Source organism: Heliconius melpomene, chromosome 20 (genome assembly GCF_056956725.1).
Source record: "Heliconius melpomene rosina isolate 202511_hmr_F chromosome 20, ASM5695672v1, whole genome shotgun sequence".
In the NCBI taxonomy this organism is placed as follows: domain Eukaryota; kingdom Metazoa; phylum Arthropoda; class Insecta; order Lepidoptera; family Nymphalidae; genus Heliconius; species Heliconius melpomene.
This window is the reverse complement of record NC_140408.1, coordinates 1575560-1601935: the sequence shown is the minus strand read 5'-3', so window position 1 is coordinate 1601935 and position 26376 is coordinate 1575560. Positions and strand designations below refer to the sequence as shown.

At 31.7% G+C, this 26376-nt stretch overlaps 4 protein-coding genes across 6 annotated transcripts in view; 2 read left to right on the top strand and 2 right to left on the bottom strand.

Moving 5' to 3' along the window:
• LOC146527453 (uncharacterized) overlaps positions 1 to 1872 on the bottom strand; it is a 43935-nt gene extending 42063 nt beyond the window's left edge. The window contains exon 1 of one of the 2 annotated variants that reach the window (XM_085205351.1): positions 1595 to 1872. The gene's annotated coding sequence lies outside the window, so the exon portion shown is untranslated. The remainder of the gene's footprint in view (positions 1 to 1594) is intronic. The other variant, XM_085205352.1, reaches the window with a different exon arrangement.
• A 1576-nt stretch (positions 1873 to 3448) lies between these two features.
• On the bottom strand, positions 3449 to 9983 carry LOC146527452 (sin3 histone deacetylase corepressor complex component SDS3). The gene is made up of 7 exons (XM_085205005.1): positions 9679 to 9983; positions 9194 to 9257; positions 8535 to 8672; positions 8010 to 8187; positions 7141 to 7360; positions 6160 to 6344; positions 3449 to 5306 (listed from the first exon to the last, which is right to left on the bottom strand). The coding sequence occupies exons 1-7, from the start codon at positions 9839 to 9841 to the stop codon at positions 5214 to 5216; spliced, it is 1041 nt and encodes a 346-aa protein (XP_085061131.1). The 5' UTR covers positions 9842 to 9983; the 3' UTR covers positions 3449 to 5213.
• Positions 9984 to 10607: 624 nt separating this feature from the next.
• LOC146527450 (SH3 domain-binding protein 5 homolog) lies at positions 10608 to 26376 on the top strand. Of its 2 annotated transcripts, XM_085205350.1 has the most exons (6): positions 10608 to 10938; positions 15469 to 15531; positions 19461 to 19638; positions 22327 to 22445; positions 22733 to 22816; positions 23110 to 26376. In XM_085205350.1, the coding sequence occupies exons 1-6, from the start codon at positions 10870 to 10872 to the stop codon at positions 23980 to 23982; spliced, it is 1386 nt and encodes a 461-aa protein (XP_085061476.1). In that variant the 5' UTR covers positions 10608 to 10869; the 3' UTR covers positions 23983 to 26376. The 2 variants fall into 2 exon arrangements, with proteins under 2 accessions (XP_085061476.1, XP_085061475.1); XM_085205349.1 differs by lacking the exon at positions 10608 to 10938 and having other exon boundaries at positions 15206 to 15531.
• Positions 10937 to 15157, top strand: LOC146527451 (F-BAR domain only protein 2). Its single transcript, XM_085205347.1, has one exon. The coding sequence runs from the start codon at positions 10997 to 10999 to the stop codon at positions 13670 to 13672; it is 2676 nt and encodes an 891-aa protein (XP_085061473.1). The 5' UTR covers positions 10937 to 10996; the 3' UTR covers positions 13673 to 15157.

Genomic DNA, 26376 nt, shown 5'->3' with positions numbered 1-26376 from the left:
TCTACTTGAAACCAGTTTTCTTAAAAACAATTTTAAGTATATATCCGTTCAGCGGTTCTGGAGATACGATGTAATAAAGAATATTATATACATACATACTAGCGAATCCAATGTGAAATAAATGAATATATTAAATACATATTTATAAACCAATATCAATATGAGGGATTATAAAACAGAAGCTGAAAATCTTAACGTGAGGTCAAATTACGAATCACTATTTTGGGCTCGATAAAAGTGACATTCCATTAACAATATAAGCGTAAATTGGTAATATTATAGCGACAGATCTGGTGGCAAATCATCTTTTTTTTAATTGAAAATGTCAGTCGCTTTGTTACCGGTTTTAGTTTGTTAATATAATAGTGTTTTCATTCCGTTCGTTAGCACCAAAAGGAACAAAAAGGTTTAATATTTTTTAAATCTCAACTTCAATTCATATATAAATACAAATGTATATGTTATAAGTGTTTTTTTATTAATTTTTACGAAGCCAATTCTTGCTATATATAATTTTTCTATAAACTAACAGGAAACGTTGTACTAAGGCCGTATTTATAAACCGCTCTCACGTTTGAGATCGAACTTGAGATGGCGTTCTTACTCATAAATTATATATCTACCATCAGGATTTAGGTAATGTTTCAATGTGTCATACTACAAATAGCGAGTTCAAAATTTCTACAATTTTTCATAATTATTTTGAGGTAAACATAAAAAATATTTTGTTAATAAGTTTTATAAAACTTAAGATAGCATACACTCAACAAATTGGTCACTTTACAATTCTCGCTACATGAGCTGTATAAGCAAGTCTAAAAAAATTACTTCTTAAAATAAAAAATATCCTCGATCCTATTACCTGCACCTTTTAAATATCAAGTTAGTTTTCGAAAATAAATAAAAACTATTGATCAATAAATAAATTTGTATTGGAAATATCTAATTTATTTATTAAACCTATGCGTTTTTATGACCTCAACATTTTAAATCTTTTGTTATGTTGATTTGTAATCTTCTTGGATTTAGATGTTTCCTTTTTTAATGCAATATGTTAATGAATGACAGTTTTATAACCGCAAAAATTTTAAAAATATTCTAATATTCTGTTCGGCATTTATGAATTGCATTACCATAGCGGAGAATGTGGGGGTGGATTACTATTTTCGATACTTACCTAACTATTTATTTATGCTACTTGTAATAAATTTATTTATTGTCAAAGTAGAACGTAAATTTAAATATAAATATTTTAAGTGCCTTTAAATCCTTATATGTACGTACATATTCGGCCGATACTACGCTCTACAACGATATTCGAATATTAAGCAAATTGCATTTCATATTTGATTCAAAGTGTGCACTCCTCAAACATTTTAAATACCGTCGTCGATTTGTTTGCAAATTAGTTTCTTTGTTACCAATTCAAAAGTTAATATACTAAAGATAAAATATTTTTTTATAATAAAATTAATATTCAAAAATATGAAAATCATACTTTTTTTCTTTCCTGTTATAATCCCTACTATAATTCCAGTTTTAATGCCTCCTGCTTTTAGTTGTATAAATTATTATTAAAAAAAAAATCACTTACCTTAAATAATCCGACAAATGAAACCAAAATTAAAATCCCAGTTATCCAAAATCCACGTATCTATACAAAATTTTCAACACCGTATCGAAAGAAAAACAAAAACTGTTCTAAATTCAATAGGCGCGCGAAAACAGAAATGTGTCAGTGGCGTGGCTAGGACGCGACGCGCGCCGAATACAAATGGCTGACGCGAAAATATTCGGGATTTACTAATTATATATGTTAGCGGCCGCGGTGTTTTGAATGGCGTCGCGGTACATCCGAGACTGGCTAACAATGTAGCAGGACATCGACTTTATTAACTTTGTCCATCCATGTATAACTGTTTCTTTGGCTAGAAGTTTCGGCTCGCTATAGACGGTCATACTCGTATAGGTATCATAATAAGTTGTTAATTGTTTACGATTTCATCGCACCTGGCTCTTTTGATTGAATCTATTAACCCAGAAATGGTAGGCTGATTTTATTAAGACAATAATTAATATTGACATCTATGCATACAATTCTATATTACTTATATGTTATATGCAATTAAAAAATAAAAATAAAATAATTATTATTATCACTAGGTAAATTTTATTTTGACTTTAAAACGATTGACTTTCTTTTTTAATTAATAAACTAATATTCTTATACTCGAGGCCATCGTGGCACAGGGACACAAGGGTGTGACTGTAACGCGACGGTTGTAGATTCAATCCCCACTCGAGAGAATGAATTATTATTTGTTAATACTGTTTTGCTTGTACACTATTAATAGGCGCTATATGCTATCTACTTCGATTCGTATAAAAAAAAGTGAATATTCGGCACTCGAATCCCTTCATTTAAAATATTCGATTATTATCAGTGCAAAATGTCAAAAGTATGAGATAAAATTCTAAGCACCGAAATTGGCGCTAATTAAAGTCTATTAATTCAAGAATAATCGGTCCTTCACATTCCGTACTAACTTTTTTCATATGTAACATGAAGTAGTAAATGTCAAATTTAATAATTTAAATAACGTTTAGAGACCGCTCCCCGACGTGTGGGCGGCGTTACGTTAATATGATTCTATTGTCATTTAATATTCATAATTGCCAAGGATTTTCAATGAGTGTAAAAAATATAATATTCAATCAAAATAAAAAAAATTAAATCAGCTTTTCGCTGTATCCCGCCGACAGTAGGGTAGACAGAGGGAACTTACTGTCAAGACACTCCGTTCCCCACTTTTCGCAGAATTCTTTGTATGTTGAGTGGCGGAACTCAACGCCGCGCTTAGCCTTGACACCAGAGAAATGAAACTATAAAATATTTCGTTTCCTCGATTAATTGAACCTACAACCTGTCGCATTTACAGTTACTTGTGCCCCTGCGCCACAACTGGCCTCGAGTATAACAGCCTCATATAATGGTCTTTAAATCCTAATGAAAGCACTTGGTTTAACACTACTCTATCACACAGTTTCATCTCTACCCAACTTGTAAGCAACGTAATCTCCGTTTGTTGTTATAGTGTACCTAATTGAAATTCAGCGATGTTTGAGATTCTACTCTTCAGTAGAATTAGCTGAGTTACGACCTTTTTTATAATTTAAAAAATATATATGTATCCCTTCTGATTTTTTTTATGGTAAAAATGAAGAAACTCTATTTATCTGTTTTAAGTGATGAAACTCAACGTCGCGCTGACTTAACAAAGCGAGACAAAATTGGACAATGCGGGGAACGTAACTTCAACAAACAACACTACTTACCAAACTTACTTCCCTCTGCTTACCGTGCTATATGGTATATAGTGCGAAGCTAAAAACGATGCTTATGTTTACTAAATAGGATAATTCAAGGGAGTAAAAAAAAGAAAAAATATATGTTATAATACATATAATTAAAAAGATCTTTTTGTCAATATCATCTACAGTAGTAAAAAGTCATTTTTTTTATTTACATCTCATTTACATGTAATGTACAAAAAAAATGTTCAAAACTCCATTCATGTACATACGTTCATATATCGTTTGATCATTATATTACATTATGTACAATATTTACACAAACAATTCACATATAGGTATTTGAAACACAAATATTTGAATAAATAAAAATGCGAATAAGATTCTTACAAACACAATGAAAATCGATACATCGATACATCCATGTCGTCATCATTGATTAGTGAAGTTCATGAAAATCGATCTAGTTTAGAAATTGCTACATGTTGGGCAGCACCCAACGCCGCGCTTTCCTCGGCAAGACCGGCAAAATGGAAATATATTATTATAACTTGTTTGTATATTTCATTGTATATTGTATATATCTTGAATATAAATATAACTTGCACATTTATATTTCTTACTCAATATCATTTCAGAGTTAATTTCAAAAATATAAATTGTGTGTAAAACGGTTTTGAAACCAAGGGACAATATAAAAAAAATTTTTTAGCTTCACAAGGTATAAATAAATACATATCTCTTCAAAGGCATTAAATGTTCATAAACAATATGCAACTTCAATACAATTTAAGCCTAAATAATTTGTAATTAAAAAATATTTAATCTGTTTTCATATTCTAAATGGCTCTTAAAATGTTAAACTTTTACACATTCAAGCTATTTTCGTATTTAATATAACAAATGTAACAAAAAGGAAGTATCTTTTGTGTAAGTATTTGGATAATTAATTTCATATTATTTTATTGTTCTAGTCAAAAAATTTTGCGAAAAGCGTTTATATCAGTTACCTATATGATATTTTTGAAAAGACATTTGCATAATAAAAACTTAGACTTAGATATTGTTTAATAACATAAATATAATAATCATGTGTAGAGAAATAAATAAAAAATATGAACAGAATGGAAAATCCTTCTATGGGACCTCCATACCAGCATTCAAAATATGATTGTCAAACCTGACAGCAGCATCATTTTAATTAATCTGTAGAGGTTAGAGAAAGAGAAAAAAATTGCATATATTTTTTTAGAGTAAGTATATAAAATAAATCATTACACTTGAACTCGAATATTCTTTAATTTTGTTCTCTTGCATTGAGTCTCCATGGTCCAGACCAAGAATAACTATAATTTCAGATAATACCCTAAAGAAATACCAATACTGCATTTCGCACATTCGCACATATTAGACAGCTAATGCTAAGTGACATAACCCTCAAAACAAATCAATAATATTTTTATATTGATAAACATAAATTATAACAACAATACATCTTGTTTTTCAGTAATATAAAGATCTGTATAGAAGGAACATTATTTATTTTACTTAAATTTAGACAATACGAAAATGATTAAGCGTTTTTTAATTCATAATTATACTTTATATAGAATATTAATGTTAAAGTACATTTTTAGTCTATATTCGTTTTCTGTATCTTGCTAATTAAATATAAAACAAATAAATAAAATCATAAATCTTTGTATTATTCCCCAAAAAAAAGTAAAAGCGCGGACGGAAAGTCTTTTGAGTAAGATCATTTCATTATAAATATGTTATATTTTTTTATAACGTTACGCCACTTTAGCCTCAACTGTTTAAAATATCTAGCAAATACTAACATATATCTATAACTAATCTTAAATATATACAAATATACAAATAATATACTTATAGTAAGGTTACGAGGCGCGTCGTTTTAACGTCACTTTGCCGCGCGCAAGTTGAGACACGTATATCCTTACTCGCTCTAAATTCGTCTTTTTCACCCATATCTGAAAAAATATAGATTAATTACAGTCTTGAATAAAATCTTTTATAAATAATCTGTATATTAGGTGAATTCTGGATTTTTTTAGTAAATTTTCGGAGATACCAACATAAATTGATAAATGTGAGTTCCAACCTGTTACATGAAATGTCCCAAAATATTCCAAGAAAGAAAGATACATATTATTATTTTTTACCAAGCGATCTTTCTATACATTTTGCTATACACGAGTACTTTTGTATTATAAAACAACCTGTATAAAACTTAAACACATTCAATTATGTAAACGTATGTCATTTGTCATCATAAAACTTTTATATTCCTTAACATTTTCTCTCTTTTTTCTCAATATTCTTTTCTTCCTCTATCTTGTTTGCATGTGGAAGTGATCTCTCGCCGAGTGTCAGGACTCTATGACCAGGGTAGGGTGACCACATCGCCTACCGCCTGGGTAGAGTCTCCACACTCAGTGAGGTAGTTTGTGGTGTCAGATAATTTCTACAAATTATTTACTTCAAATTTCAAGTTACATTTTAAATGAACATTTTTTCCTTGACCTGTTTTAGAATATATTTCACCCCTACAGACATTCTATCTTCTATAGCACCAACGGCTCTCATACGATGTTTAGCCTGTCCACTCAAGTTTCAATGTCTACAGATATAGTACGCCCATGCTGTGGCTCCATTAAGTAAAGCTTCGTGAATTTTTGCGCAATTTACACTTGGGAAGGAAAATTAAACAAAACTGCTAGAATTAAGTCTGCGCATCCATCTACAGGTTACTTCAGAACATCACGACTTATCAATCATACTTTACATTTGTAGACAAAAAAACTCAAAAATTAAAAACCTTACCGCATCATCCGTAATAGCGTGTATGTGGGCAGGGAAGCGCGGCATGTCTCTCCCCTCCACATAAACACTCTGTCCCCTATGGAACCAGCGCCGCTCGTATAATAATTTACCGTCCTCCACTCGGGTGTCGACGTCTGGAGGTACGTTTGTGGAGGTATTTGTGCTTTCCCTTACTGGGGAATCACCTGGAATGAGGTTTTTTTTTTAAATTAACTATTCTAATTCATTAACGCCATCTGTATCCCGCACACAACAGGGTAGGCAGAGGGAACTTAGTGTTAGGACTCTCCGTTTAACACTTTCCGACGAATTGGAACTGGAGGCCTTATGTGTTGAGTAGTGGAACTCCACGCTATTGTAATTATAATCTCACAAATATAATTTAAATCAAAACCGTAAATTAGTTAAACACTAAGTCGTCTTTATATTATATTTTATAATTTTTTATACAACTCATTTTTATACTGCAATCTATTGACAACATGTAACATTTAGTTTTAAGTTTATTACAAGGATTTTGTTGGCACATATAGGTAAAGCAACCTATGTCACATTTTATTTAAAAGAGCTCAAATTTTTTATCATATAAAAATTTTTGAACAAGTATGATTAGGTTAATTTTATATTTTATTTTTGGTTGAGTTTCAATATTTCGTTTCTGTCACTAACTTTGTGCAGTTGTTGGTTGGTTCATATCAATATAATTATTATAAATATCGGGTATTTTGTATTAAGTTTTTTGTAGAGTATTAGAATCCAAGGCTGATATTTGTCTAACTGTACAGATTATTGAACATACTTCAAAAGTGACAATTTTAATTTCAGTTGGAATCCAACTTCCTTTAACGCCAAATATCGAGAAATCAATCAATCAATCCAACTTCCCACCATTGAGTGCCCAACTGAGTTAAAATAATATTCTCGTTATTTATTTATAATTTCTAACAATAATTCCATAATTAATTTTATTCCAATACTTACAACTATTAGAATTCAAATGCTTCCTTGGCTGTGTAACATTGTGTGACGGTGCATGATGTCTCGGAGGAGAACTCCGTGATATGGCCCTTAGGTCCGCATCTATATCCCTCTCATCCAATTGGAAGGTCAATGTTGTTGTAAGGGGTTTCCTTCTCTTTTCTGGAGCAGGTGCAGGTTCATTTGCTCGCCTCCTTAGTATGCGTTTCATTGGTGGTTTTACCTGTCATAACAAAAAATAATATATTTTTAGCTTTACAATGTTTTCTGTATATAGCATAACTAATGTTAAGATACTCTGTTGCTCACTTTCTGCCTAATTTTTTCTAACTGACACTATGTTTGCCACACTCTGCTTTGCCACAACGATTTTACAACGATGATAGATGAGTATTATAAATTCATTTGTTTGTTTAATGCTTCTGTCTTAGAAAATTAAAAAAAAAATAAAATCTATCTTAGAAGTTTGATGATGATGTTAAATGAAGTTTGATGATATTAAATATTACTCTACATTCAAAGGCAATAATTATTGACTCTTTTGTTCAAAAATGTTTATAGAAGTAGATTGCCTTTATTCTCATGGTAACACATTCCATAATTTTACTGCTTTAACAGTAAATGATTTGCTGTAACAGTGAGTAAGGGAAAATTGTATTTCTAAGATGGGAATTGAAGCACACCTTAAGGTAAAAAAGAGTATCCGGGTAGAATAGAATAGAGTAGAGTGTGACAATATGGAAATTCCGTGGGTCTTTTACAAAAAGCCACTCCTACTTAACGCGATTTTGACTGGTCTGATCAAACTTCTTTAGTCCAAAAATGAACCTCATAATATAAAGATAAATTTGCAAAAAAAATTTTTTTCTTACCTCTATTGAATCTCCATTGAGTTCCATAGTGTGCCTTTCGCTCTCAATCAATTTACGTTTCTCCTCAAAATCATTTAACAAATTCTCTCTTAATTCTACTTTCTTCTCTTCAAACTCTTTTGCCGCTGCTTTTTTCTCAGCTATAAATTCCCTTTCAACTACTTCATACATGTGATCCCTGTTAAAGAAAAATAGAATGAATTCTAAATGCATTGCTTGTTGCCATGTTATCAGAGAGAGGAAATGAAAATATTAATGCCCTAACAACCAAAAGCAACCTTACACATAGGCTAAGAAATATTAAAAATATTATTTCTCAGGACAAATGTATATAAAATCAATGTACTAAAAAAAAATGTATAAACAATATAGCACTGTGTTCTCCACTGTCTACCAGAACTTTAAGACATTACCTGTGAATAGTGAAATTTGACACCTCACTCTGTCTGTACAATAGCCTCTATAGTATTCTCTAATAATAACATATAACATGAAGCTAAAAACAAAAAACTTCACATGACTTACTTATATATTCTATTAAGACGTAACCGCTCATGAAGCTGATGCTCCAATCTTTTGACTCTTCTTACAAATTCTGGGTGAATATTATCTTCTAACTGCTGTAGCTGTTTTTTTAAGTTGGCCAACTTGTCTTGGTACATTCTAGAAACATAATAAAGAATATATATATACCATAATGACAGTATTTAAATATGTTTAATTTGGTAATAAATTTAGTTTTATTTATCAAAAAATTATGAATTAAAAAAATACACTTTTAGATGTTATTTTAGGCTTTTTTTAGCTCCTTTTGTTGAATGTAAGTAATTTAGAGTTTTGCATATTCTAATTGCCCAAAGTAAATTAGACCGGTACAATAGTTTACATCAAAACCTATAGCCTTCCTTGATAAATGAACTATACAACTCATATAGAATTTTTAAATTTGGATCTGAGATTAGAATATTTTAATTAATTTGTCTGTTTTATAATAATTATATACATGTATAGATTTATGATCTACACAATTTTTTTTAAAATTTGAGTATCACTTTTTAAATAAGAGTGGATTTGTATATAATGAATATTTAATAAAATAAAAATAGTTTTAAAAAATATTAAAGGAAATATAAATTTCTAATCTAATGTTAGTATTTCTAATTGCTTTATAGTAAAGTACTTACTGCTCTTTTATTTCCAGAGGTTCATCATTATTGGGGATGTCAGTTTCACTGGCTTCTTCTGTGTCTAGAATTAAAAGGAAAATATATAAAATTAATTACTATATTAGAATGAAATGTCATATATTTTGAGATAAGTGTCATTTGTAGCTAGACACCTGGTAAATATTGGTATGCTTCTTTAATTAATTAAATCTGGTAAATGTTTCTGATCTTGTCAGACAAAAAAATGACACGCAAAAAAATAATATTTACAATGAAGAGAAAGTTATGGAAATACAATTCAATTACGTCATTTTCAGAGCTTGACTCAAAAGGCGGGAAGGTGATAAAATAATTAGGGAACTGAATCATAAAGTTACAATGATTACGCAACCAATGTTTACAAGCATTAAGTGTGTATTTATAGAGAACAACATGGTTAGACATTAAAGACAGGTGATACAACGCCAAAATAGGCTAGTAACGCTGGTTATAAACAAACATACCTTCGTCACTATCATCGGCAGGGGGTTGCTGCAATGAGTCCTCTGGGTCCCTATATTCATCTATATCGTCGTATCCATCATCTTCAAAGTCGTACTCGTCCCCCGGCCCCGAATATGGTGATCCTTGGTAAGACATAGTCGAGGCAACGCGTAACAGTTGCATACAGATTGACTACGTTACCCGTTTCAGAAATATACTCTGAACACGCAAGCGTGAGTCAAAATGTCTGTAATTATAACGCAACTACTGTCTGTATCACTCATAGAAAGAATTTTCTTTTATATCAAATACTTTCTTCCGTGGAACAACGAATCTGGAGCAAATTGAAGTTGTTTTACGTCAAACTCGACAAGTCAAAAAGCATCATTAACCAACTAAAAATAATGTAATCTAACAAACAGAATAACATGATGGTTATTTGCGGGATCTACTGCGGGTGTGAAAGAGAACAGAGACGTAATGAAAAAAGTCTAGTTTACTTTATACATAGTATAATAATAGCATAGACAATACACAAGTAGATGATAAACGTAATATAGCTAAAATATACACTATTCGATTAACTTGTAATCGACTGTTATATATTACATAATTTGTACATATTAGAATTTACTTTATCAAACAAAATTCATTCCGTAAAATTGATCATAAAGTTATGTGGAATTTCAGTAGTTGAAGGTAATAATAATTGTTAATCGAAATTTATTCTTACCTTATGATTTTTTAAGGAAAATGATTTTTTTATGTATTCAAATAAAAAATACAATATTAATCCATGTTCTTGTAAATAAGGAAGTACTAAGTTACTAATTTATTTTTAATTATTTCACAAACTGATTGGTATATTTCAAAATCGATAAAAATCGAGTATATTCAGAATTGTAGTAGAATATTATATGCAAACACTATCACGTAGAAAAACTTCACCGTTGTCTATTATTATGATTTGACGTCAAGAAAGTGGACGTCATCTTGTATGAAAATTCTTTATTTGATTAGTTTTGCCAATTAAAATACATAAAGTAATTTTGATATAACTTTGTAAATACATAGTGATAATTTTTTTACGTATTAGTTATGTGCGTATAATCAAACGGATTATTGAAAAGTGAAGTGACGGTGACGCTATACGCTATTGTGTCGGTGATGTAATTAAGTGATTGGGTGGCTTCCTAGTTGTAGATACTACAATGGAAGAATCCTCTTTTACTATTCCAGCTGACGACAATGGTGACACTGAGCTCGATCCCAGAATACAGGTCAGTGAGTGAAAAATTATGTATTGAGTAACAAGTCGTTGCCTTCGTAACAGCAAAGATGAGTGTCAACTTTGTAGATTATTTCGCCAACGAGCATAATGGATACGATATTTTATATCAAAACATGAAATACGGACTGATAGCTAGCAAGGAGCTCTCAGAGTATCTCAGAGAGAGGTCAAACATTGAAGAATCTAATTCGAAACTGCTAGCAAAGTTGGCTAAACAAGCAAATAGTAACTGCGCCCAAGGTACATTTGCACCTTTTTGGGGTGTACTAAAATGTTCAGCAGAGAAATTATCTAATTTACATCAGCATATGTTTCAAAAAGTCAGCGAGCTTGTTAAAGATGTAGCTCGCTATGCTGAAGAGCTTCATAAGAAACATAAAGCAGTAAAAGATTCTGAATCGAGTACACTTGAAGTAGTATTACTCATACAAAATACTAAACAAGCTTTACAGAAAGCTAAAGATGTGTACACTTCAAAATCAGCTGAACTAGAAAAACTTAGAAAAGAAAATGCTTCAGCAAAAGACATAGAGAAAGCTGAAGTTAAAATAAAAAAGTTACATGAAGATTACAGACAATTAGCTGAAAAATATAGTATGGTTAAACAAGATTTTGAAAAGAAAATGACACAAACTTGTAAGCATTTTCAGGATGTTGAGGAGGCACATTTAAAACAAATGAAACAGTTTGTAAATGCTTATGCTGATATAATTCAAAATAACCATGACCTCATGGGACAAGTTCATAGAGATTTCAAGCACCAGTGTCTAGAATTAACAGTAGACAAGCTGTTAGAACAGTTTCTTGTTGAAAAGTACAATGCCTTAGAGAAGGCCAATTTAGTGGAACTACCTCCATCTTTACCAAAGCCGGGGTCAGCAAATAATTCGATATCAGAAGTTGACCAGATTTCTTCAGTTTCTAATGGCTCTCACAAGCCAGCACAGCCTCCTAAAGCAGCCAAGAAAGAGCCATCATTTGCAACTAAAACTTCAAGAAGAACTACATCCCTTCTTAATTTGTTTACTCCAAATTTCCAAAGCAAAGATGAACCTAGTGTTAGCACTGAGGGGGCAGCACCATGCTCAGCGCCTTCTAGTCCGAGTGGGACCCCTGCTACTCCAGTAGTTCAAGATAAAGACGACAATATGAACCGCTCTACTCTCAGAGAATCAAAGTGGTTCAGAAGTAGAAGAACAAAAACTAAACTTAAAAAATCTAAAAAGAAAAAAGATGAAATATCTGAAAATTCTAATGCAGGTGATAAGTCTGACTTAGAAGAAAAGGAAGAGGAAGTTCCAGCAAAAGATGATTTGTTAAACTCTCCAGAAGTTGATGAAGAAGGATTTTGTATTAGACCAAAAGATGAAAAAGGAAGTGGGTATTCTTCTTCTGACTCAGATTCAGAAGAGGAGAGGGAACAAAAAATACATGTGGAAATTAAGCCCATCAGCAATGGAAACGCCCCAATGTCGGCCAGCGTCGATGAACTCAGAGCAACAGTAGAAAACATTAGCCTATATAAAATCGGCACAAACCGACGCGGCTCTAACGCCAACACCAGTAAAGCTAGTAACGATTTTATAAATTTGAATTTCTTTCAAAGTCCCAGTGCCAGTAATCCAGCTTCACCTCACGGCAACGTTTCTAACCCATACGCTCCTCTACAAACCAATCAGTCACATTTACTAGAAAGTCCTACTCCAGTCTCTGCCACTGATGTTGGTGACTTATTTTCCGAAGTCGGAGAAATGTCTCAGTCGAATTTTCGAACATCTACGCCAACAATATCGACTATATCCCTCCCTCGTCCTCCTTCGAGGCGTTCTGAGGGCGATTTTCGAACAGCAGGTTCATCGGGGTCACGTGGCCCTTCACCGCTTACTATAGGCATGGCCGACACAATACCCTTGGCTGTAGCGTTCCACGAAATAATACATTCCTACTTTCGTGGAACTGAAGAATCTAAATGTCAAGTTAAAATGTCTGGTGACATGATGCTTTCGTTCCCCACCGGCATAGTGGGCGTACTCGCAAACAATCCCAACCCAGCCAAACTCTGTTTTAGACTGAAAAACATACACAGATTAGATAATGTTTTGCCAAATAAGCAATTAATAAGTATAAACGCCATGATGTCGACGCGCGATTCTACTGTCGTGGAATTTAATATGCAAGCACTAACATCCCTTTTGAAAAGACAGTCAGAGAAGAATCCCACCGCGCAATATTTCAACGTCGACATTCTTAAATACCAAGTGCGACCTAAAACAGGTGCCGCATCGTGTCCGCTGCAAATGGTAGCTTATTGGAAATGCGAGCGTGACCACACGGACCTTAAAGTGGATTACAAATATAATCTCCACGCTATGAGTCCGTCGTCGCCGTTACTTAACGTGTCAGTGTGCGTGCCAATGAACGGCACCGTGAAAAACGTCATAGCAATGCCTAAAAACTCCTGGAACCCCGAAACCGAACAGGCATTGTGGCGGTTTACAGAGTTGTCTCAACATTCTGAGGACCGAGGCGTAGGGTCTCTTCGAGCACGTTTCGAACTGAACAGCGGTCCGTCGTCCAAAACAACCATCTCAGCTCAATTTAACTGTGAAGGGGCGACCTTATCGGGCATCGAGTTCGAACTGATAGGCAGCGGGTACCGTTTGTCACTCGTGAAGCGTCGCTTCGTGTCCGGGAAATATATTTGCGACAGCGATTTGCACTGATAGGTCCAATTATAACTGCATGTAGAGGTATACAGTATGCATGCGAGGCATTTTTTATAACTTTGAACGATCTGTATATCTTCAGTACCTTATAGGACTGTTTCCTGTCCACAGATGTAATATTTGGATCATATTATTTGTCAATTTTGATGTTTAATCTATTAGTTATAGTTCACTTATGACAGTTTTAACATTTTTTATAATCAAATTATGTATCTGTATCCACAGCTGCACTAACTTATTTCTTGAGTATAGACGTGCCATTATTCCTGACTAACTTTTAGTTGTAAATGTATATAAGTTTTTCAAAAAATCACACAAAATATTTAAAAAAAAAGGAAATACTTTATCAGTTCTAAACTGGCCCATCACACTGCAACCTGCTAAGATAACTCAGTTATGTATGTAAGCTAATATCCATTTTAACACCAAGAAAAAAGCTTTAATATATTTTTCCACCAATCGAATAATGTGATGTTAATACTAATTTGTACTATCTACCTCCCGAGGTCAATAATATAGATAACCTATTTGCTCTTTTATTATAACGTCACCTTGACATGTCACAGGTAAAATAAAATTAATTTGAGGCCTTGTGTATCCGCGACTAAACATAAATAAAATACGAAAATTAGCGTATCTAATTTCGTTTATTTTCTTAATACACTGACGATTTAACAATCAATTATATATAGTGTTCAGGTTTTTCTGTTAACATTCATTGTTTTGCATTTAAATAATATAGAGTTCACAGTCATCAAAACATTTATAGTCTACATTTTATAAGTTTTAGAATATATTATTATTTTTTTTGTTTCGTCTATATCGATTCAACAACATGCAATTTAATCAATTAAATTGATTTTAATTGAATCTCGAAATTATTATAATTATTAATTTTGATTATTTTGTATTATTATTATTAGAAATTTTATTTTTATAATTGGCACTTACTACCACCGGAAGATTTATTTGTTTAATGTCGTTGTTAAGTGTTAGTCGATTTGTGTTTCGATGTTTATTGATATTGTAGTATGTAGTTGTAATCATAGTATTCATGTTTTTAATATTACTGAAATGTAATCTCATTTTGTTCATTATCTTATGATTTTTTTATTTATATACAAACACATCTCGGCCTAATGTCTGTAGAATGTAATGCGTGTTAAACCTTTGCCTACTTTACCAAAAGTGAAGTGTTCAATATTGTAAAGCCTAGCGTAATCCTACCATATACTTAGTACAAGTAAACCATTCCATTACTTTAACATATTACGTGTAATATTTATAAGTTATGTCCAATACAAACAAACATACATACATAAACGGTTCACGCGATGTTGCGGATTTGATACAAATTCAGAAGACTTCCCCAAAAACGATCCTTCGCTCGACACGATTATCGAAAACGTAATATTTTTATATTGGCATGTATAATTCTTGTGTATGTAAATTAATCTGGAATAAAATGTAAATCTAAGTAAATGTGTCAAATTTATTTACATATCCGGGATCAATAAAAAACTATAACCAAAAAAGATTGGAACGCTGGTGTAAGTATTGCTTTTATATCAGGCGCTTTATAGTTCATATAGTAGGGACAGGAAACGATCCGAATAAGGTACAAGTAAGATAGTATGTGTTATCTTAAATGATAATAGTGATAAATGATTTTTTTAAGCAGTACAATGTCTCGAATGTTTCCCGTCTCTACATGTTGCTTGCTGCTGCCGTACGTTTGGGAGTGCCGTGTGAGGGTTCCGTGCGACTGTCTCAAGTATTTTACAACGTTTCAGGTGGAGCTGGAGAAGCTGAATGCGGCCACTGATGAAATAAATAAACTCGAATTGGAACTTGATGTAAGTGGAATATATTTTTATACTTTTAATTATCGTGGAAAGTTATTGTGAAGCTATAGAGTAGCGTCTGACTGTAAACATGATTGTTGTCAGTTCGATTTCTACTCAGGGATGTGAATTATTTTAATTTGTATGTTAATTATTTTCAGATATAGATAGATTAAAATGATATTATTATTAGGAAATGAAACTAATGCATATTAATAAATTAATAAATATACATTTCAAACTGGCGAAGCCTCGAAAGCGTCGCTAGTACATAAATAAAACTCTTCTATTGATGATAGACTGATAGACAACGCACAGGCGAGTTTTCTGAACTTAGAAAGTTGAAATTTAACATGTATATAGGTCGATTAGGGTGTGTAGGAATACAGTGAATGACGATTCCCGTACTTTTCTTATGGGAATGGAAAAAACGAGATTTCCAAATATAAGTATATAAAGCATATAGGTAGGTCAGTCCCTTTATTTATATATAAAATGTTTTATTGATAGTAGAAGTGGGCGTAAACTCGAGTATTATGCAATTTTTATGTGATAACTACGTTGGTATCTTGTATATGTATTAATTTCGTATATTAAATACTTGTTATTTATATTTTAATAGTAATAAATAATGTTATATTTATTATTAACCACACAATGCAGTCTCTACCCTTATCACTTTGAATTATAAATATTTTTAATTATAGTTTCTAACAAATTAGTTTTGGTCATATTATAAAAAATGCTAATATTATTTGACTTTTGACCTTAAATACAACATGATTAATAACAGACAATTTTCTAAGTGTGGCCTTGAATTATGTTTGATACACGAACTGACAGGGCTTCTTTATCGTTATTAATACAGTTAAGTTTATAGAAATAAATTGCTTAGTATGGAATAGTGAAGAAATGTTAATATTTGTTTAATAATTTAAATCATTTAAATAAGTATTTACTATGGTTTCCTCTGCGGGAAGCTAAAAAAATGAATTTATTTTCGAGTTAAGTAGTTAACGTCACTTACATAAAAGTTTTCTACTAAAATATCAATATTCTGGTTTGACGCATACTGACACAAGACACCTATATAATACCTACACGTTAGGTAACGGAACCCAACAGCCACTGCGCTTTGTCTATATCAGGTCAGACGAAACGTGCACTTTTCTCTTGTGTAGGAAATAAACCCGCTACATTCGTCGTAATTCTAAAATACAGGGAAATATTGTATTTCACATATATTTTTTTGTATATATAAAATTCGCGAATTTTAAATGTGCGTACGTCTAATGAAATATATGGAAATATTTTTTTTTATTTCTACATAATTTATTTTTATGTATGTTTGCAATTTTTTTTCGACATTTGACTTTTGAAATTTCGAGCATAGCCTAAGTAAAGAAACAATTACTTACGTGACACTCGGTTTCATTATAATTTAATTATTTAACTGAATAAGAAATATGAAAGAATATTTTTAAAATATAGCATTTTTTTTATTTAGTATAATTTTAAATGTAACTTTTGTGAAGCTTTAAAGTTATAGGTCAAACATGATGTAACCAACATTTGGCAAAACTCCAAATATGGACATATATATGTGAAATATGTATACTAAGTACTACTATATATAAACTGAAAGGTACATGTTACCAAATACGTCTCTAGAGGGTCACTTCATCGATTCGTTGAATACTGCATTGTTGTTGACAACATTCTCTTAGCGGTTTAAAATTTATATAGAATGTCCATACTTTAGCTTATTATATTGACGTTGGAATGTTCGTTTGTGTTTATTGTACAAAAATAAAGCTAAGTGCGGCGTTGGGTTCCGTTTGCGTAATACGCAATATTTATGGGTGAACGGAAAGTGAACAATTGAGTAACTTGTCACTCAAGTTCTTTATAAATTTTGAAGGGAGATCTATTTATATATTATAAATTTTTCGTGACTTACAAAAACCACATAGACGCTCTGGTCTCAGAAAATTTAAATTTGGCATATAGGTAGTTTAGGTAGTGTAAGAAATCACTACGGCCCGTATTTATGCCTATGGGAACGGAAAAAAGGCGATTTTCTATTTTACGTCCACGGAAAAGTTGCGAGCAAAGAAAAAATCATTGATAGTACATTATTATCTTAAATAGTTTATTGAATTAAAATCTCCTCATATGTTTTTCTCATGTTAAATAATAATTTATGGTAAAATCACTTTTAAATTTACAAAATCAGGTGGTCTCTAGTAGAAACTAGATAGCGGCCATTGAGAAACAGGTTGTGTAGTGGACAGGCATGGGGAAGTGAATACTGACTAGCTATAGTTATGCTTTGTAATTTGTATACATTATAGATGGCTGAATATATATAATAAATAACGAAGATTATTTACGGTACGATAATTTATTCATTATATTTAATTCAATTATGAAAACCTCTAAAAGCGGAAGCGGAAAGATCGAGAGATCAGAGTGATTTATCAAATTGTGTTCCTTGCTCATTAAATCCAGGAGTTAAAAAAAGAAAATGTTTATTGAGTAATATGAAGTGAGTTGATTTTAATACAAAGTATGTAATTATTAGTTATAATAATTTAATGTAATAGTTAAATTATATTCTTGAGATAAAAAAAGTATACGAAAAATATATAGGTACATAGAGAACCTTAATATTATTAGTATGAAAGGTATGAACAACATGATCGTTGGTATATTGACTTGGCGGTGGCAAATATGTGTGTCAATCGAATTTCTATTACTCAATTATAGCTTCATATATGTCGGGCCCTGCTAGATTATTAGTAGAGTAGATTTTACACCGTTGTAGCTTAGTGGGAATGTAGTTTAATAAGGAAGTTCATATCCCTATGTGAATATGCTTGTTTAATGTTTTTTTTTAATAATGATAGTTAGAGAGATTCAAAAGCTTCAATTTTGTTGCTCTAGTAACGAGAAGGCGCGCCGTTGAGTTCCGTCACTAACATGAAATGCCTTCAGAATTCAACAGTTAGTGGGGAACGGCAGTGTCTCAGTGGGTGGTCTCTATTGAGTTTTACTTAGTTCCCAAGATCCCTCTGCGTTATCTGCTGTATGCGAGTTACATCTTAAAATATTTTTTAAAATAAATACTTAACGTTTACAATATCTACATAAATATGAATAAACTGTATTCTAGTCTAGGATTAAATAACTAAAGTGATTGTAATCATCTAGTACTCGTACACTGTACAGTCATTGTGTGTTTGTTGCGCATACGCAATGTACGGTAGGGTCAATTAGTACTGCCGTCTCGATATCTCAGCGTCGGAACCATTTATGTATAATAGAATTTAACTATGATTTAACACATTCTATGAAGTCAGGTTTTCGTTAAAATTAAAATATGTAGAATGTTACGATAAACCGATATTTTTATTTAGTTGTTTTTGTTTTAAATGATAGGCAGGATGTCACTTTATCAGCTTTATCTCCAAATTTTGCATTCTCAGTCGCGGAACCCAAAATAATCTTTGACTCATATCTGTAGAAAAAAAATGGTAAATATATGTATTAAATAGTATCTATATGAAACTGGGTGTTGTCGACTGAAATCACAATGGTTGTGGGCTCGGGATCGAGGTCTCGAGGGTGTGTTTTTTTTAGTTTCACGCTTTTTCCCCCACAGTTTTTGCAGTGTAGGCTGAGGGGATCTAGGAACCTTGTGTTAACACTCCGTTCCCTTTAACACATTTCCGTTCTTCACTTTCCGACGAATTCTGGAAGCATTGCAAGGGTGTGAATTATTTCCATTTATTTTTCCTCAGATAGGGAAAGTGTTGCCTTGAGTTTGGTCATTCAACACGCTATGTCTCGAATATTGGGTAGAAAGCCCGGAACGGACTTAACATTGAATTTAAGTAACTGCGTCTAAGATTTTTTTATATAACTACCTTCCATTACAGGAATCCATGAAAACATTTCATTTATTACTAAACGAAACGTCCCGAAGACTGCAAGCGCTAACCAAACGTTTAGGAACATGTGTGGACAAGTCACGGCCGTACCACGACGCGGTGGCTTCAGCGTCATCAGCCAGATCTGAGTGTCAACGAGCTGCTGTACAGTTTCAGAGGGCTAGTGGTAAGAGATTTTAAGGTTTTAATATTTATATTTTTACAATATTTTTTAATTACATAAACTGTCCAAATTACTAGTAATTTATTTTTTTTAAGTATAACATGTGTAACAACAATGAAAAATTGGTCAACACGGAAGATTACATAAAATTCCGGAATAGTTCTGGATTTCAGTGCCAATTTGACAACCCTAATTCAACGTGACAGTGGCGAGGTGGAGTGCCTCGGCTAAAAATAATGAAATATAGAGTACAATAGAACTAAAATGTTTTCTTTTCTAATCTATTAAGAGATGTTTTCTGTTAGGTGTCGAAAATGAATGTCACATTTCTTGTAACTGGTTCGAGAAAACACTTAGGTAGTGTTTACAATATAAACTTTCCTGCGAGTATAATTGCATTTTACAAGCGTTGCGTTCAGTCAGGCACATTTGAACTGCCACACAATGGTGTGGCAGTTCAAATGTGCCTGACTGAACTGCGTCGTTGTCGTTTTCTAAGTAAATGTTTCAAAATTCTACTTTTAAGTTTTTAAGCAGTTCTGCTCAGTACAGACAGTATAAAGATAAAGATAAAGATATTTTAACATGTACTTACAGCTACCTAAAAAACTATAATTCCCATATGTGACTAACTAACAAAGGTTTATTCATAAATACAACGCTATTTGTGTTTACCGGTCCATGTAACATTATGGGGAATCTTATCGTTGTGATAGCAAATTGCTGTCTTCCTGTGTGCTGTCCAGGCGGGTGGACTCGCCAAGGTCGGTTACGGTCAAGGACTGTACTGTTTCAATATTGTTTAGATTTTTTTAAATATTTTTTTAGCTGTCGTGTACCTTAAGTGATTTAATATTGCATAAAAAGTTTTTTTATATCTTTTTTATTTCACGCTCTGTATATCAGTTTAGAGTTGATGTTAGAATATTCTGTTACTCACTTTTCGGTCAATTTTCCACTCTTTGGTGCAAGAAAGCAAGAAAATGAAATAGTTAATTCACCCAAGTGGGAATCGGACCCACAAATGTCGCATTTATAATTTAATAGCAGTTTTTAAATATAATTGAAATATAATAGCAGTTAACATGGCAAAAAGCATTTACATGATAAATACTTAGTAATATTAGTAATACTACGCTAGTAGAAGAGTCCTCGCGCCTCGCCCATTAGCGCAGCGGTCAAATAAATTAAGCCCGCCTTCAATTTGCATAAGTGAAACAATGAGCTCTCACGTAACGTATTGCGTAATATCAATACAGATTACTAACTTGCACTCAGATTAAATAAAAATATATTTATTAATGTTTTCTTGCGCTTTCTTTCACGTAATTTTCTTTACGTTGACGTAAAATTATCGTCCGTAAACCGACTTTACAGGCAAACAGTTTAAAAAAAAAATATATTTTTTGTGGTTCACAAATATAAATACATGTATGTATATTTAGGTATTTCACATAGCTGTGGTCTTTATTTTACTTCCAGGCTGTATTATATTACATATAATATTTACGATTAGACAAAGTTTCATTCGTGGGCGTCACGCTGACCTCTGATTTAATAAGTTTATAAGTTACTAGCTTTAAGTTGCGGCTTCGTTCATTGGTTGAATGGAAATAATTATGAATTGTGTATGATGAATTATTTAAATTTCTCTGTTCTGGGGCAAAGGGCGGCGTTGAAGTCCTTCACTCAACACATAATGTGTAAAATATGGTGCTAGCTACCTTTATTAAAAGTTTTTGAATTAAAAATTACTGTAAATAAATTACATTAAAAACCACCAGTTTTTCGTAAAGTAAATAAGTATTGTAACAAAACAGACAAACAGGCGCGAGATAAGATTAGACACGCTGTACGTGTTAGATATCGGCGACCTTGCTTTTATAAATATGCCATTGTGGATTCCAGTTTGCTATGTTTTGATTCATTTTGGATTTCAACATTTAACTTATAAAAAAAAGCTTAATTAGCTTTACACTGTATATCGCATACAACGGGGTAGGAAGAGAGAACCTAATGTTAAAACACTCCATTCCCGAATAAAAAAAATTCGGCAGTTTTCGATGCTTTACATGTTGAGTGGCGAACTCAACGCCGAGTTTTTCCCATTGTCCCAGAGCAGAGAATAATAAGTCATTCCATGAGTGCGGATCGAACCCACAACCGTCGCACTACAGTCACACTAAATTTACTATTTATTTAGTAAATAAAATTTATTAGTAAATATTAAATAAAATACAGAATATATAAATTAACTTTGTGTTTTCCAGTCATTTCAATATTTCAATATTTTTTGTCTTAACAAAGTTTAACAAAACGAAAATAGATTTAAACATAAACATTTCCTTGGTTAAAGCCCGGTTACCTCCGTGATAGAGAAATGAGCGGATAATGCGCAGGCGGAACGGATATCCTTTTAAATTCACGTTCCGCCAACAGAGTTTTATATATATTTTATAATTACTTCGTTCCACTCCCTAGAACTTGAGCGAGTTCGATTCGGCGGAAAGGTCTTAATGGGAACAGAGTGTTTTAGCACTAAGATCCCTTTGCCTACCCTGAAAAATAAAATGTTAATTTCGACAAATTGTTTTGTAAGAGTATATGGATTTTAGGCCACATAACATTTTTACAACAAGTAAAACTATAGTTATAATTGTAGAATAATTAAAAAATGATTAAATTTTACAGAGTTACACGCCGCAGCTAAAGAGACGGTGACCCTCGCGGAGCAGCGCTTCGTGAGTAAGCAAGATGAGTGGCAGTTCGACAGCAACTGGCAGGAAGTGCTCAACCATGCTATTATCAAGGTATGATTGATATAATGATATGACATTTAAAAAAAAACAATTTTGCACTGTATCGTGCTTGTAACGGGGAAGTCAGAGGGAGGGAGTGTTAAGACATTTCCGACGATTTCTATAGGCATTGTGTGTTGAGAGGCGGAACTTAACGCTGTGCTTTTGTCACGACCAGAGCGACGAAAAGAAAAATTAAATTTTTCATTTCCTCTAGTGGGGATCGAATCCTGTTATGTGCGTGAAGCTGAAAATATTGTATAATTTTTATATAGTGTAATTTTTCTTAAATTTTTCAGGTCATGGACGCGGAGAAACGTAAAGCGGAAAGTGGTCGTGAGCATCAAAAGAAAGCAGCTGCGTACATTGCAGCTGAACGAAAGGTAATTTGTTTTAAAAAATATAAATAAATGTTGTTGTTGGTTTTTTAAATTTGATTATTATTATTTTACCATTACATAATCTGTTATCTATTTTCATTTTCTGCCCAATTTCAAGATATTTAAGACAAACATGTCAAGAAATTAAATATTTTTTAAAACAAGTATAGTGAAGTGGAAGTAGTAGAGTGGATCTTGAACTTATGTATCCCAGGCAAAGTCTGACAATATTCTATTGAGCCACGATAATGTCTATAAAAATATTACAAATATTAAAAAAACATTTCATTTTCCAGGTGACACAACTCGAAGAAAATCTAAAAAGGAACATTCTAAAGTCACGAATATATTTCGATGAGAAAAAGTTATGTGATGAACAATTACAAGCACAAAATGAGAAAATAGAAAAACTACAGCGCCTCATAGCAGACGCCAAGTTCAGATATTCAAAGTCTTTGAAAGCTTTAGAAGAAATTTCCGAAGAGATACACAGAAGACGCGGAGAATATCCACCTGGGAAGGACACTATACCAGTGGGTCCAAGAGAACCAGGTGTTGGAGCTGAAAGAGATCCAATTCATGACGAAAACGGTGTAAATGATGAAGATTCAAGCCTACAAGAACTTAGAATGCGTGTCAGAGAACTAGCTCTAAAGCCTATAGACAGGAATGACGTCGAAACAGACGAAGCCTGGGCTCAAGAGCTAAACGAAACTATTAACAAACTAGATCAACTATTAATGATGAAGGAAAATAATCAACAGAAAAAATCTAAATTTACAAACAATTCTCCGCGAAATTCAAGCGCGCCCTCAACTAGCACTAACACAGCGAAATACGTAGAGTCCAAATTGTCACGTACGAAATCAATAAGTCGCGAAGTTATATATGAAATGAATCCACCTATAACTAAATCTGATAAATCTAAGAGTATGATGTCTCTAGATGTCCTTGCTCTGGCTAGAGACGCTAATATAATGGACAGGGAGTCCTATTTGAAAGCTGTCATCGAAGACAAGTCTCCCACAGGAACTTATACTGAAAGTAATTCTGATAGGAATGAAAGTCCTGATGATATTTTGATGGTGGAATGCGATTCGAGTGATTCAACGCAAAATCCCGTTATACGTATGACGAGTTCGACTATTACAGACAGTGATAATAGTTAATTTGATTTTTTTGTGTTGATAATGTTTTTTAATGTTAGATTTGATATAAAATGGGGAATTAAAAGAAAAATTAGGTTGTATTGGTATTTCGTATTGTTGGGAATGGCAAAATTTTAGTTTTGCAACGGTGAGATTGGAATAAATACTTTCGCTTGATTGTGTCCTCTAGATACGGGTTCTAATCGTGATATTTCTAAATTTATAAAACAGAATTTTCGTATGTTTATCATTCTCAATGTCTGAATAATACTTTAAAGTATTATTAAATAATAGAGTGTAGATTGAATTTGTCCTCTTTATTTTAAAAGGCATGTTGATTAAAAAACTTTTCATTTAAAATAGTAAAATAATTACAACGAAAGAAATAAGCACGTTATTTTTACGATATTTTTTGTGTAATACACACAATTTGTCTCTTTCTAAAAAAACGTGAATATTAGTATGCAAATAAAATGACGCCGGTGTCTTAATACTAACACATCATATCTAATACTCATTAAAATAAAACCATTCTTATGCTTTTTGTTATTTTAAACCATTTAAAAGTTTAAATTTTACCAAGAAAAAATTAAGCCTGAACAATTTAAAAAGAAATTTTTACTTAGGAAGATCAGTTTAAACTAAGACAATGCCCCTAGAAGATATCTGTAGATACGCCAATGGCTGTATCCCAAACAGCAGCAAGCGGATCTTATTAGAGGGAACCTGTCAACGTACTATTTAGACACGGTTCTCCATTATGACACTTTCGTTCCCCACTTTCAACTGAATTCTTACGGCATTGCATTTTAAATTGCAGAACTCATCGCCGCGCTTTTCCTCGTTACCAGAAAAAGGTAATGAAAATATTGAATATTTTATTACACCAAGTGGAAATCGAACCCACCACCGTTTTCTTAAGTTGCACGCTTGTACCCCAGCGCCACGACTGGCCTCAGACTGTCAGATTTAATATGAATTATTAGTGGTTGTGTACGATTTTAATGTTAAATGTATTAGTGGTAGTTTTTTGCACACACATATATTAAAATATTGTATACAGGATGGTAGTAATGTAAGATTTTTTATGTATTAATTGTATATATTCAGAACTTTATATCTCGTTGAGAGTAATTATTACAAATTATAGATTGGAGGAAGTAGATAAAAATAATTCTAAATTAATATTTTCTTTTAAATTTTGTTCGCATAGATTTTCAGTAAATTAGATTAAAGATTTTATCATTTTTCCGGTTCTAAGATAGTATATATCTAAATATGGCTTTAGGCCATTTTGAAAATATAATTTCTATTTGAAATATGGAATAATTATTAATATTTGCAGTATTTACTAAATCCCATATCATAGTATTATTTTAGTTTTTTAATATTCAGTGTTTTTATCTCCTATTTTAGTCCTAACTACTAATTATTAATTTTAATTTCTTCCAATATTAATCAATATTTTAATAATCTCTATTAATTATTGCCATATTTTCCACCGACTCACATACATAGAATTAAATAAAAATACTTATAGTAGTATTTTGATTTTTTTTTGGCAAAATTTCAACTACTATAATAATAATCATCATTATTATTTATGAACTTCTATAATATTTTGATTTATTTATTTTTAACTGATCTTGAAAAAATAGACTCCGATTTACAAAAATCTTGTTATTGGTTGTGGTAATTTGCATTTAAAAGAAATAATAGTTTTATTTTATAATTTGTCACGCTACGGTATTAATAAAATAATACAACGTTTTTTTAAATCTCTTCGTTTTGGGTTGTGAATATTTAATTTCTATACTAGATGAATGTTTATAAAACACATACTCTTAAACGAGTCACACGACGAACATATTTGAGTAATTGTTTTTTTTTTTTAATATTTATTAGAAGTTACTTACTAATCAAATATAAGGCAAGAAAAATATAAAGATAATATACTTTTTGAAAAGGTTTTATTTTAACTCAACTAAAATTTAAACGAAAATTACATAACTCTATAGTAATAACATAACTCATAGTCATTTAACAAACAAAAATTATATAAAATCTTTGAGTATTGAATTACAAAATGTAGTTGAATTAAGAACTTCCACTTTTTACAGAAGTCGGTTAGAAAGGAATATGATACAATATAATATTAAAAGATTATTTTAATGTAAAATCTCCCAACTTATAGTAAAGTATATTTATTATTTATTTTATCACATATAAGGAATATGTGAAATGTCTTGATGAAAATTCAATAATATATATGTGTATAGAAATGAACACAAAAAAAATAAACTAAAGTAACTTTAAAACTTCTTCACTGCACCATCTTTACTGTTTAAAGCACAAAACAATGACACATTTCTCTTTAAATATTTCGGAATAATAAATAAATGTTTTTAAAATAAA